Raw genomic sequence first — 14981 nt, forward strand, 5'->3', positions numbered from 1 at the left:
ATTATGTATGCACCTTTACCTGATCCCCAGAGATATTTCCTTTGAAACTGTTTTTAATATTTCAATCCTCTCAGCCACGTCAGCAGCTGTTATTTTAAAATGTTTCTTTTCTTTCCTCAAAGTATGAAATCTCTCCATATTCTATCACTGGCTAAAATTGTCAGAAATGCCTAAGTGATTTTTAAGCCTACCCCATTCTTTTTGGTAGAAATCTAGATACTGAAGTGCATACAAAGTAGCATCTGATATATAAGAACTACTGAAGAAGTTCATCTTTATTTAAATGTAACCTTGTTAGTACTGCTACAGCCAGGGAGAAGTATGTTAATTTACTGGCTGTGTTTCAGTGGCAGACATTTTCAGGGCAGTTACTAAAGAGTGTAGATCATCTTGTTCACAAAAGTAGCAAAATATGTGCTTAGTGTTGTCCTTTTCAAGGATGGTTTTGAAAGCCCAAGTATGGCGGGGCTTCTCTGTTGTTCACAGCTGTGTCTTGTTGCTTTGAAAAGGGGGAGGGAATGGAGATAATGTCTACACCTGGGGAGGTGGTGCTGAACAAGGACAAGCTGCTGGTGATAAGTTTTGGGGCAGGTGGTAGCTCTTGTGGAAGGATCAGGATGGAAGTGTGGAGTCGAGAGAAGCTGACTGTGCTTCAGATCATATGAGAATTGCATGCAAACCTGCTACTTGTGTGTGGCTCCTGAAAAGAAGAAGTTGCCTGTAAGCATACAGGGAGAAAGTAGTGCTTTTATTTCTTTTTTGCCATGTTTTAAGTCTTTACTCAGATAAAATGTGGGCTTTCTTAAACTCCTGAATGGCTCAGTGTTCTTTTGCAGCGTACTTGACTTTAAATACAGTTATACTTCTGTTGGCTTTGATGAAGCTTCAGCATGAATTTTAGGTACGTACTGTTGGTGGGATTTATTGGGAAGATTTCGTGGGCCTATAAAGACCGGTGTAAGGTACATTGAACTACGTAAATGCAGCCTACTTAGAGTCTGTGACTGCTCTGGAGCTGGAATGAGCAGTAAAGGAAAAGTCTCTAAATTGAGCTCCTTCTTGGTGGAGGTGACTTATATGTTAGTATGGAGCTGGACAGTGCAGTGTAGTCCTATTGTTAGTTCTGTTTTCACTGGTATTTTAGCTGTTATGGTCAGGTAAGTACTGGAACAGGCCTTCCTGTGTGTTTGATAAGACATTAACATAGATTTTTTTTTTTTTTTTTAAATAACTTTGTTGTAGAATAGCAAAACAAAGCTACTAATTATGCTTTAGTTAACAAGATAGCTTGTTAAATCATTGCTAGAGCCTTCAGCTTTTAGATCCCTAGAGTAAGAGGAAAAAATTTGAGGTGGAAAACTTGAAGCAAATTGCACTGATAACTCTGTATAGGAAGTGTATTGTGCCTGACTTTGAAATCATAGAAGTGGATAGGCTGATCACTGGAAGGCAGGTCTGTTAAAGCGTGAGAAGTTTAATCTGCTTCCTCTGGGAGATCAGGCAAGTCTAGCTTCTGTCTCAACATCTTGTAAAAACTGAGCTAGCCTGATGTAGTTAAGCCATGCAACTGTTTATGGCCTTAAAAATTTTGCTGCAAGTTCCTAATGTTGTGTGCTGCTCTAATTTCAAGGACTTGCTCCATTTCTGATTGTGAAACGCTGTTTTATCCCAAGTAAATTTGTTTGTCTGAGTGCAAAGAGCTATAAGCTCTTAAGGTACTCCTCCTTGGATTTCTGACTGAATAAAAAGAGAGAGGGAAGGTTTTCTGCCTCTGCTTGTATTAAAAAGCAGAGGAACTTTGCAGGCAAGATTACCCTGAGTGCTTGCTGAAAAGAGACTGTGAGGTGTTTATTTGGCTTTGATATGGAAGACAGTCTGAAATGGATTCTGTTTGAAATTGCTCCTTGGGCATTTCAGGACAAATGATAAGAGGCAGATGTTGCTCTTTGTTCATATTTTTGGAACAGAGGGGGCTAATAGGTCGAAAAATGTGTAAGGAGTGTTCCTGCCATTTCAAATGGAAGTTGAAAATATTTCTTCAAGTTTAGTTTGTCTAGAAGCCCGCCTATGTGTTTATTCTCTATATGATAGAATTTCTGCTATAGAGTTGCTTCAGTGAATACCAGTGGTTTTGAGCCTGTCTCTTCATGGCAGAGTATTTGCGTATGCACTCATCTGAGCTAGTTCCTATGTTACTACTTATTTTTGTCCTATTCTAGATTGAACTCTGTTAAGGTAGTACCAATAAGAGAGAATAATGTCATTTGCTAAATAAAATTCATGTTATTGCTCTTAACTTTTAAATATAATGTGGGCTGGGGGGGGGGGGGGTGTTACAGATATTTTGGAGGTTTTGCATATCCTTTCTCAATTCACACTGTAAGTCTGGTATTCAGGTTAGATCTTTATTCTAGAAGATAAAGGTGGAGTCTTTTCTGGTTTGGTTTGGGTTTTGTTTTTTTTTTAAATGCTGATTGCTTTGGTTATTGAGAATTAAGTCATGTATTCATAATTCCTGAAAAACAAATACAAGGAATGTAATGTGACACTACAGAAAGAATGAATTATAGAAAGAAATGTGTTACAAGTTCCTAAATATAATGTATCATAATCAATATTGGAAGGGCAAGTATTAATTATGGAAAAATAAACAATCATATTTTATTAGTAGTAGCACCCTACCTGCATGAACCTGTCTTCTAATTCTGGGCAGGACTCAGATGAAAATTACATCCTACCTGTGTACTCAACGTTTTCTGATCACATCACACTTACTTTCTTACTCACTTCTAACAGCCTTGGGAATTAAACTTGATGTTGCATCAGTAGAACCCATCTGTCCGCTTCAGCATGTCAGTCATGGAGTTCTTTTTAAGTCTATATTCTAAGTGTGTCTGTAGATACTCCCTATTAGTGATCCCAGAATTGTCTTGGGCAGAAACAGTTCAGCTATGGGAAGGCAAACTTTAACACAGGGCTGCTGACATCTGAGCAGAGTAAACCAGTTCCTCCTGAGCACTTCTCTGCTGTGACTGAGCTCCTTTTGGTGCCCAGAGCAGCACAGACTGGACTAGTGCCATAGTACTCAAGGTAAAATACTGTTCAAATCTCTGTAGTCTTGCTTCTCTTGTCACACCAAGCAAAGCTTGGCTACCTTGAGTCATTAGGAACAGATCTTGGCCTTCTGTCCAGAAATAGGCAATCGAAAAAAGATCTCATGGCAGTCAGTGAGGATTTCCCTTGTCTAAAGACTATTTATTTAGTAGAAAGCTCATCTAACTGGCTGTTCTCAGTTGCTTAATCTGCCAGCAATGTTATGCCTTGGCTGATGGAACTGAAGCTGTTTCTTATCGGGCAATGTATGCAATCTTAATGTATCAGAGAGCTACTGTAGTCTTTATACTCATCTGAATTACTGCTGTAGTAAGACTTTGGATTTATTGGCACCTCGCTACTGTCAGAACAGTTCCTGATTATTGCTCTTCATTGTTGTAGCTAAGTGGAGAGTTGATAAACACAAATCTTCCTGTCCTTACCCTTCATCCAGAAGTTTGTAGTTATGGCTGAACTTCAGAAGTTGTTATACCTTCAGTTGGATTGTGTTAGCATGATCCTTCTACGTTAGAGTATGTCTTCTGTAGCTTTCAAAACCTATGTTGCTCTTACTAAAAGTGAGTTTGTAATAATAACTGGTTTGAATAATTTAATTCACTAGCACTCTGCACGTAAAGTTAAAAATACATATGCAACAACTTTTTTTTTTTTTTTTTTTTTTAAACAGGCTTTAAAATTTTCTTCTGTGGAGAAGCTGGACAATCTTCTGACTTTGTTATTGAAAAGCAAAATATCTACTTATGAATTCAGCCCATTCCAAAGTGAAGAGCACCATCAACAAGCTAGTGAGTCACTTGTATGCCCTGAATTTGATTACTGATGCTATGATTATTACTTATAAATGTTAATAAGACAATTTATTTAAAGCCTCTAGTGAAATGGAGGAATCCACAATAAAGACAACATAACGAGGAAAAATGGGAAAAAATTCTGTGAATCATTACTTCGTGACTCAGCACTATGTATTTATACTAGTCTGGATGTTTGATGAGCTTTGGATTAACTGCAAATTGACAGCTTTACATCCAAACAAATTTATACTTATGGAGAAAAGAGGCAATAAGAGACATGAGGAGATGCCTGTACATCATATATGGTTTTATATTTTATTTTTTTTTCTTTAGTAATTGCTCTCCCACAATAAAATTTGAACTTGACTTTCTCAAAGTTTGGTGACAAAAAGGAAAATCTGAAAGATTTCTCTATTTGAATAGATGGCTTTTGAACTTAGAACAGCACTAAAATTCTCCATTCACTTTAGTATCTATGAACTTAATAGTTTCCACTACTTCTGGGCAAAAGATAATTATGTTATTTAGAGAGGAAAAAAAAAAAAAAGGCATCCCAGTGTGTTAAAATAGGATTTCTCTCTAAAGTAGAGGCACTATAAACACAGTTCAGTAGTGTATCAACAGAACCTACTGTTAGTACCACATGGAGGGTCCTGGTTGAATTCATTAACCGCTTACTAAAGATTCAAATTGGTTTGCAATAAACCAAGAGTATGATTATTTAGCTTGTGTTTTGAAAGCATCGTTATAATGTTATTTCAGATGTGTGTTAGACCTCAGCCTTTCTAAGAAACTTTTTTGGGAAAAAACTAAAGCCAAGAAAATGTGCTTCCCTTCTGAAATACTGAAGAAAGATGTGTTTGAGTTGCCTGACTTCTGTTTTGTGTGCCTGGTTTTTTTGGTTTTTTTTTTACAATCATGTAAAATGTAACACATCTCATAATCAAATATAATAAGTGGTCACTATCATGCTTCCTTTCCTTTTCAGTAAGGTTTCTTTGAGGATGGAGTTCACCCCCCTGTACTAAATAAACATGGTTCCACTTGTATTCTGAAAATGAGCTTAAATGTGAGTCTAGGTCAGTGGAAGCAAATAAGTAGGGTGTTAAGTGAGGCACATGTCATTGACATTTTTGCATGCAAGACTGCAGGATGGGAGTGTATAGGACACATTGAAGAGTCATTCTCTATGTGAAATGTTAGTTCTGATGAACAAAAGATTTTCTACTTGTCGTAACCAGTTAGACCTGGGCACATTTTTGGATATTGAGAATAATGCTTACCAACCTGCAATCCCTCCCCAAAAGGCCTGTGCCATTCAAGAGTAAGTTGGCTGTGAGCTTGAGCCAAATAGTGACCTTCATAAAATGAACTGGTGTGATGTGCAGCACAAGAAAGTACAAAGTTAAATGCCTAGATTCTTCATGAAAGATGTGGTTGCAGAGCAGAAAGTGCTCAATGTGGGAAAACTAGGCTCTGATTCCCCTTCTCCCTGAAAGGTATGTAAATCCATGTCTTTGACTCCCTATAAGAGCATCCCAAGCAGGCATTAGACATATCAGGTCTAGTAAATGACTAGCATCTCCTTGTTCAGCCATTTTTATATCATTTTATTCCAAGCACCATCTTGTCTTCCAAAGAGACAATGCCAAATAATAAAAACTAATTAAATACTTCTGGGAAGGAAATTTATCTAACAGACAAAAAGCTCTTTGGCACTGAGAGGAATTATTCCTCTATCTCTGAACAGGCAGATGAATCAGCCCTAATTTCATAATTCCTGTATGTGCTGATTTTTCCTTAGTGGGGTATCTTTCAGAAGATACCATGGATCACAAATATGTATTCTGGAAATTTGAATCTCTTGCCATCTAAGGAAGGAGAATTGTTTGAGCAGAACATCAGACTTTGTGAAGTTCTTTGCAATATGAAAACCTAGGACTGTAGCCCTGCAAGCACTTTAATGTGTGTAATATTCTTTCTCTATGGGATCTCACTTGTTGGACTACATACAGGAAGGAAATTGCATCTCTGCCTAACTAAAGGCAATGATGATGCTATATCTTCACTTGTTGTTTGACCTCCTCTTAAGTTTGTCAGTATTACTTAAAAAATACTGATTTATAGAATGCAGCAGTTGGAAATGGTGAAAGTAGGCATTTTTTTATAAACCATGGTTTCCAGTGATAGCCATTGGAATGTATTTCGGCATATGTAAAAAGTTTCAATTGCTTGCTTTTGGTGATGTATCCTACTGTAATAGAGTAGTAATGAAAAAGTAAATCAGTAATCTCTACCAGAAAAATATCATTGGAACTGCTGTATATATAAAAGCTTGTCAGAGATAAAGTGCACACTTCAGGCCTGAACTGTGCCTTTTTTTGTTTTAATTGGGTTTTGTTGTTGTTGTTGTACGATATGTTGTCTGTAGTTCTAAAGAACATAAAACTATCTGAACATTGACAAAATATATTTAGGATTATGCATGGGTATTACTGACTAACAGTATAGGAGAATTAAGATAAAGACTTTTATTCAGCTTATCAAGGGAAAGAATGTTTTAGTAATGAGTGATATTTAAAGAGATTATTCTGCAGTCTCTGAAGGGGAATACTGGAAGCCCAATCAGATGAGAAAGCTAAAGTCAGACTGAATAGAAGTCACTGGAAAAACATTATGTCCAACAACAGTGTTAACTGAGAGACAAAGCGAAGGCATGTCTGGGAATTTTAGGCGTGAGATTCTCCATCTCTTCTGGAAGTGTGTAACCAAAGCTGGAGGTACTGTCCTGAATATTTTATATTCTGCACCAAACTGATTTCAGGGTACTTTGATGTATACTATGCCTTTATATTCTGGCAATAGAATTCAGTCAAAAAGCTCTAAAAAATCCAAACTTAGATTTCAAAATTTTTCTTGATCTTGGGAAGCTCTGTTTCTATTCTTGAGTCCTCAAGTCTGGGAATTATTTGTGCATTGATTCCTGTTCAAGAGATGGATAATTTACTTGAGGAAAACCTGTTTAATTTTCCACTATTACTGAATTTTACCTTTTTTACAAGTTATCTGTTACTGTTTCTTTGATTAAACTCAAATATCAAGGGTTATGGTAAGTCCTGATTTTATTTTTTGTAGAAAATACTGCTTTTTGTCACCTAACACTTCTAGCAACATAACAAGTCCTATTCTGATTCCTGTAATTCTTTGTTTCAAGCTGAAACATCTATCCCAAAAGAGAAGCAGCCTGGGTTTTCAGGTGCTAGTGAAACAATGGGAGAAAAGACAGACTGGGGGAGAAGAAACAGATGGGGATTTAAGGTTTGGGTTTGTTTGGTTTTTTGGGGTTTTTTTTTGGGGGGGGGGGTTTGCTTGCTTGATATTGACACTGTAGAAGTAATTTTAACTGTCTATTTAAATTGCTTAAAAAAAAAAAAGTAATGTCCTGTATCAATAATTTGGGAAATAAAAGAAGAATATCTTTAAGATCTGCAGAAATATCACTGTAGGTTGTTCTGTTTGCTTACTGCAATTTTATGAAAATTCCCACAGGCTAAGACAGTGCTACAATACAGTAATATTAGATTTTATGCTCTGTTTTATAGCTGAGGTGTTCCAGAATGCTCTGCAGAGAAGAGTAGAGAAGGGATTAAGACAGGACAAAACAGCAATTCCCTCTTAACCTTTTGTATGTCAACTAAAACTTTAATTAAAAGCAAGCACTGGCCTCAAAGTTAGTTGAAAGTTGAAGAAGCTGCCTTAATGCTCTTAAAAATATGCAAATATGCCACTTGGGTACTTTCTCTTTAACCTTTTCTTCCTGCTTGTGATCACCAGCTAACTAGTTCTTAGTGTAGGTGCCAAACAGTAGCAGCTTTTCTCTGTTTAATGCTCTTCATTAAAGGACTGCTACTGAGCAAAAGCTGTTGACTTTTAGTTACTCTAATAACTACTACTTTTGTACAGCTCTATGTATTTAGCTGAAATGTATCAGTTTTTCCAGTTTCCCAGCTGATAAAAGTTCCAGCCATTTTCCCCAATTCAGTGTGACAAACTTCCAAGCTCAAGAATGGTATTTTCTGCCTGAAGCATGTGTGTTTTCCAATAATTACAGCCTCTTCCTAATGTGTATAATACAAAACTTCAGTTAAAGCAGTTAAACACAGTATGGTGGAAATTTCTTTACAGTAGAACATCTAATTTGTCTGAAGAGTTCACTGAATTTTGTAAATTGGCGATTAAGGGAACAATTATAATTTTTTTTTAAAAAATCTCACACAAATAGATCTTACAGTGGGTTGTTCCTGCTTGGTTATTTTAAGTGTTACCCTTAGTTGTCACTGATTTTTGCTGTAGAACCTAGAGGAAAGAAGTAACCTCTTCACCTTTGTCAAGTGATTTGGGAGGGATTTAAACAAGAAGTGGTGCTTCTTTTCAGGATGAGGGCAAAAAGAAAGATCAGTAGGCTTCCATTGTCTTTTTTGAGGTCATTAACTTTACCATATTAATTAATTAAATATGTATTTAGGGGAGGAATTTCTGTGAGGCCAATGCCAACCTCATGAAGTTCAGCAATGCAAAGTGCAAGGTCCTACACCTGGGTCGGGGCAATCCCAGGCACAGCTACAGGTTGGGCGGAGAAGTGATTCAGAGCAGCCCTGCAGAGAAGGACTTGGGGGTGTCAGTCGATGAGAGACTGAACACGAGCTGGCTTCAGTGTGCGCTTGCAGCCCAGGAAGCCAACCATGTCCTGGGCTGCATCAAAAGGAGCACAACCAGCAGGTCAAAGGAGGTGATCCTGCCCCTCTACTCTGCTCTCATGAGACCCCACTTGGAGTACTGTGTGCAGTTCTGGTTTCCCCAACATAAGAAGGACATGGAGCTGTTGGAGCAAGTCCAGAGGAGGGCCATGAGGATAATCAAGGGGCTGAAGCACCTCGCATATGAAGACAGGCTGAGGAAGTTGGGGCTGTTCAGCCTGGAGAAGAGAAGGCTGCGTGGAGACCTCATAGCAGCCTTCCAGTATCTGAAGGGGGCGTACAGAGATACAGGAGAGGGACTCTTCATCAGAGACTATAGTGATAGGACAAGGGATAATGGATTCAAACTAAAACGGGAAGTTCAGGTTGGATATAAGGAAGAAGTTCTTTACTGTGAGGGTGGTGAGGCACTGGCACAGGCTGTCCAAAGAAGTGGTCAATGCTCCATCCTTGGCAGTGTTCAAGGCCGTGTTGGAGGGGGCCTTGTGTGATGTAGTTTAGTGTGAGGTGTCCCTGCCAATGATAGCGGGGTTGGAACTAAACTTAAAGTCCTTTCCAACCCAAACCATTCTATGATTTCCTAAGATGTGGAGATTCTCCTTTTCTGAGAGTAAGCCTGGTGGTGCTGTATTGACTGAAGATGACATGAGGTTAGTGCCTGCAGGTAGAGGGCTTGCTTATTTTCTGTATTATCAGTATACCACCATACGTTGATACCTGGAGAAGTTGTAGTTACGAGGCATTTGGTGTGTGGAGGGGCAAGGTGACAAGTCAAGGGCCTCCTAATCCAAGCTGGTGGTCTATATAACTAAAGGAAAGACAGTGCACATGTATGTCTCTTGAGCCTGAAGAGATTCTGTGATCCAAAAGTGTTGTGGTAATTAAATGAAATGGAATTTTGAAGTGCGGAACCAATAGATAAAGGCACATACCTGCTTTCTCCATGAGTTTCTGGTGTTTGTGTGGCTCCTTCCCTCCACGCCACAGGATGTGTATAAACCATTTGTGGAAGTAGCTGGTACAATTTGATGTCTGAAACTGTTACTAGCTGGAATGAAGAAAGAGCAGTCATCATGGCTGCAAGCTTTATCTTCCTACACTGTTCATTGCTGAATCTCTTCACTCTGCAGCAGCAACTGGATTAATCTCATGCCTAGCATTAATTCCTCGAGGGCAAGGGGAAAGAAGCCTGAACAGAGCTTTCTCAGCTTCTAATCCCAATCTTGTTAGTACCTAACCTAGGCTGGAGATGGAATATTATCATGCCCAAAAAAAAGCAGCTGAAGTCCAAAGTGCTGGGAATAGTATGATGATATGGTTCATCAGTGTTTGGATTCCTTAAAGGAAGAGTCTCCCTAGGTGGTCTCTTAAGTTGGAAGCCTGTATTTCTTGTCAACAGAGAAGAGTTTTTAGTTGCTCATTTGGGAGTGGGGACAGTTTTGTTAGCTGTGGTAGGACGGGTGTGACAGGAGTCAGCTGTTTTCAGACAGCTCTTTGGTCCTAATGCATCTGTACAGTAGGAAGCTCCAGAAGCCATGTGTGTGCTTGTCTGATGTGTGTGTTTTGTAGAAGCTGCCCACGTAACCACCCTACTGTTTGAGGCCTGTGTAGTTCACATTTCTTTGCACAAGAGAATAGGTCTTGGGTTCTGCTCATTTTGGGCAGAGTAAAAGCACTGTAACTAGAAACAACATTTTGAGGCTGTGCGATTTATAACAAAGCTCACATAGCCCAAAGAGTTGTGAAGGTGTGCAGATCAGATTTACCTGAATACCCATTCTCAAAGTAAGAAACAAATGAAACTATTTCTACCTCTTGTTCTTGGTGAAAGTGCTTTAATGTTGTTTATGTGGTGTTAAAAACATTTGTTTTGCGTAAGTCTTTTTTGAGTATTATGTAAAAGATCTCACTACCAGTGCCGATTTTAAAGTTTTCATACCTGAAGACAACCTCTTTTTTTCCCTTCTTACTGCAAGGAGTAATACTGGAAAAAAGTTTGTTTTAAGAAATCGATTTACTGATTTTTACCATCCTCCATGTCTGGCTGAGGTATTTCATTTGTTAATGATGTCTCCTGTAAAGTTCGAAGTGTGTAAGTGCAGCAGTACTACTTTAATATCAAATCTAGCTAAGGAGGAGTTGAGTGGTAGCCAGAAAAACCAGCTCAACTGCAAAGGAGCTGAAGGGATTTTGAAGTTAGTTCTGGGATACCTCTTTTTTTTACTTGGAAAACTCAGCTACAAGCCTAGAAGATGCTTCTAAATACCACTGACTCTTTTTATATTGGTGATGAAATCTTGGCATCCAGTCCATTGGTAATATAAACTTGATTCTCCTTTTGGATTTGTAACTAATTGTTTCAGGTTTCATTAGCATGAGCGGAAGTTCTTTTAGAGTATATTATTAATACTTTGTTAATACTCTTTTTGATGGCTGCATTTGACCTTCTAGAGTCTGCTAACAGGATGCAGACTATTGATTAGAGTTCATGTAATCTGCTCTTTAAAATTACTGCTCAACACCTAATTCATTGCTGGACATTGAAAACAAATTTTTTTTTTTTTTTTTTTTTCTTTACAGAGGATCCTGTGTAATGTGTAAAAGTACACTTGGCTTTACTGCTGTGATCCCAGCCTTAAAATTACTTGCATACATTTTTACTCCTCATGTGGCAGCCCCTTAAATTGGTATATATTTGCCTCCGTCTGTGGGGGATGAGGTTAGGTTTTCCCTGCAGTTAGCAAAGTATAGACAAAAATAAGACGTCAAACAGCTATACTTTGGTGTGACATTTATGTATCTTCTGACTACAAAATGAAGTCCGGTTTGTGGAACTTCAGTTAAAATGTTGAGCAATACTACTACTACAAAGTCTTTTTTCCAGCATACGAAGGGCTGAAAATATGCTGGCTAGCCTGTAGGACAGCTGATGACTGGAATATGAAAGAGAACTCAAGAAAGCGACCAGAAACTCTAGATTCCAAAGCAGTAGTCCTGTTGGGAGATATGTGGAAAGAGTTTGTTTGGAGTTGAAGAAATCATGAAGTTACAACAAAAATGGGCAGGTTGAGCACAAAGAAATTAGCAAGACTAACTGGTATTCTTCAAAGCTCTGAGGAAATTTTAAAGTGAAATAGCTGGATTTCTAACAGTACTGTGCCATTTTTCAGTTCCGTAGTACTAGAAGTTATAACTGTGATGCCAAAGCCCAGTTTCTCTGGGGACCTTGAGAACTAGAAGCAGGTTAATATATTGTCTCTACCAGACAAATTAATAATTGTAATGAAATAATTTTTCTGTAAGGCAAAATCTTGCTTCTAGATTTCTTATAGTTTTTTGTAAGAGTCATCAACTCTGATCAAGTCAATAATTGACTTGCCATGGATGGACAGCTGGCCAAAACGAGGAGACATGCATTTGGAAAAAACTTAGGCTAGTGATACAAAGTATTCAGGGTAGTAAGGAGGATGGCTCATTGGGGTGAAAAATGGGAGAAAGGCCGTATAGGATTTAGTAATTATGCAGTAAAATTTCAGATGATATCCATTGTAGGTAAAAACAAAGTGATACATGTGGAAAAAGCAGTCCTATGTTGTCATACAGAATGAGAGGCTTTGAGCAGGCTATTAACACTGAGGAATAAGACCACACAGTTCCATGATAACATCACCTTGTTGCTAGGCAGCAGATCAAAAAGCAAATGAAATACTAAGAATTATTAGAAAAGAAACCGAGAACAAACTAGGACATAATTATGACAATGCATAAATTACATGGCTCACCCATAACTTAAGTATCATGTGCAACTCTTCTCCTATCATCTCAAAATAGATATATTAAAGCTGGAAAATGTTCGGAAAAGAGCAGTGGGGGTTATGGAGTTGATTCTCTGTAAGGCACAATTAAGTAGACTGGAGCTCTTCAAGAAAGAATCTGGGAATGAATAAATCACTAAAAGTGCAGAGAGGGCAGACAGAGGTGGAGAATAACATGAATTAGGAATTATCAATTGAACCTAGCAGGAGCCAGGTTGAAAATAAACTAGAGGAAACAGTTCTTCATGCACTGAGTAGTAAAGACTGCCAAAAGACCCTGAGGGTGCATGAAGTTGATGGTGCCTGAAGCACAATGGATACCTACTTGGAAAAGAAGTACATTTCCTGCTGATACATAGACAAATAGCTGCACAACAAAGCACTGGTGATTAGAATTCGGAGTATGAAGGCAGAGGGAATTTGTTTATGCTCGATCACTTTTTTGTTTTGTATTTTTTTCCCTTGTACTATGTAACTTGTGGCCACTTGTAGAGTTAGAATACAGGACTGTGCTGAAATGATAAACTGACTTCAGTTTAGCTTTGTCCCAGTCCTCCACGGTGAAAAATAAAGTCTCTGATAGAAACGAATATCATGCTTTTTCAGATAAATCCTAAAAAAACATTATCCAATACACTCATCTTTAAATTCCCTGATTTTTTCATTACAGATAAGCAAATTTTTGCAAGTCTCTGGTAGTCACAGGAATTTTCAGAAATGTCTTTTAAAATGAAAACATAGGGCCATAAACCTATAAAAATGTCCCGTTGAAATGCTGCAAACTGTAAATATTCCTAAAGCATTAAATAATATACACCTAAGCAAATGTATTTCTTGGCTGTGGAATTTTCTTCCCCTTGCAAGAAAACTTGTTTCCTAATAGAACTTAAGTGCTTTAAAATCCCTCTATCAAAACAAAGAGATTTCTCAGTTAAGACTAAAGGGTCCTTTATTAAAATATATATGTGAATTGTAAAACTGTTAGTTGTAGGAATTGTTCTTTGGATATCAGTTCTGTATTAGCAGTTTGATAACTGTGGTTCCATAGCACTAATATTTAAAGGACTTTTGTAAAAGAAGGTGTTCTATAAAAGTGAAGCTGCTGTTTATGAAAACTTTTGTTTCCATATACAGATAGCCATTTGGAAGAATTTCCTACTCTCCTTCACTGTGCAGCCCGATTTGGATTAAAGAACCTTGCAACATTTCTACTCAATTCTCCTGAGGCCACAAAGGCTTGCAAAATAATCAACAAATGTGGAGAGGATCCAGCAACTGTCGCTGAGAAGCATGGGCACAGGGAACTAAGAAAATTAATCAGAGAATTCTCAGTAAGTCCATGTGCTTTTTCATGTCATCTGTAACCAGGGGACTGTGATGTACTACTGAGATTCCATAGTACGACCTCTTGTAAGCCTAAGACATTGCAGTCCTTCTGTCTTAAAATACTATTGTACTCCTCCTGTCTCAAAGATTGTTCAAAATGGAGTACAGCCACTTTCTTCGTGCAGTGTCATAATGGAGATCAGAAGTTTTGCATTGCTTAAATATTGGGCATGTAATGGAAGGAGAACAGCAAATCAGAAGTACCGCCATTGCCTAGCTAGATTGGTTCTTTCAGCACCCACGCAATCGTTATAAGTAGTCTAGCCCAACCACCTAGAGTAGAAGATAAAGATTTCTCTAAAAGTGACTTTAAAAGTGACTTTGAACTCTCTTAGTATTGCCACTCTTCAGCAACCAGCAAAGAGTGGTTGTCTCATCTGCTCCATTGTGAAGGAAGGCTAAATTGTACAACCCTTTGTTAGATGGAATAAATTTTTCTTCAGCTAGGTATGCAGGAGTCATTTTAGGCAATAGTTGCCTAAAACTATTTCACATGAAATGCAATAATAGAATAAAGGTCTGTGCACAGTTTTAGCATGCAAACTATTGCTAATAAAACCTAACTGAATTGGCAGTATAAAAAGCAATATACTGTAGTAACATTTCAGAGCTTTAACCTGTTTTAAGTCTTTATTGTGCTAACTATACTATGAGCAGAGATGATGATTCTTGCCCCAGAGGTTTTAAAGCTTAGAGAACAAATCAGGTAAATTGTATATTGAAAAAAAGACAGGGTATGAACATTAGCATAAGTAAGCTGATGTTGTAAGCAGCTTTGCTGATGGTGTGATTTTATTTTATTTTATTTTATTTTATTAATTATTTTTGGTAGCAGACTCCATGTTCACAGACAAACAGTAACAACAGACATGTAAGAGGAGAAAATACAAAGAGTGAGAAAACCAGAAGTTTCAGTTTTCTGTTAGCCAATCACCTTGATGTAACCATGGGTAGACATAACACCAAAGATGGCATTTGAAGAAATAAAAGATAATAGGTCTGTAGATTATGTAGGGGAGAATGCTTTGTGTGACTAAGGAGGAAAATGCAGAAACCTAAGGGTAATTTAATGTAGTAAAGGATATCATAAGGAATGGAAACACTGGCTGACTGAGGTT

General features: G+C 37.8%; 1 protein-coding gene across 1 annotated transcript in view; it reads left to right on the top strand.

The window, feature by feature from the left end:
* The window catches only part of BANK1 (B cell scaffold protein with ankyrin repeats 1), a 127956-nt gene that overhangs the window by 26416 nt on the left and 86559 nt on the right, over positions 1 to 14981 (top strand). Inside the window, exons 6-7 of the mRNA XM_030492851.1 lie at positions 3782 to 3899; positions 13612 to 13808. Coding sequence (XP_030348711.1) covers positions 3782 to 3899; positions 13612 to 13808 — 315 coding nt within the window. The remainder of the gene's footprint in view (positions 1 to 3781; positions 3900 to 13611; positions 13809 to 14981) is intronic.

This window comes from Strigops habroptila, chromosome 7 (genome assembly GCF_004027225.2).
Source record: "Strigops habroptila isolate Jane chromosome 7, bStrHab1.2.pri, whole genome shotgun sequence".
Classification (NCBI taxonomy): domain Eukaryota; kingdom Metazoa; phylum Chordata; class Aves; order Psittaciformes; family Psittacidae; genus Strigops; species Strigops habroptila.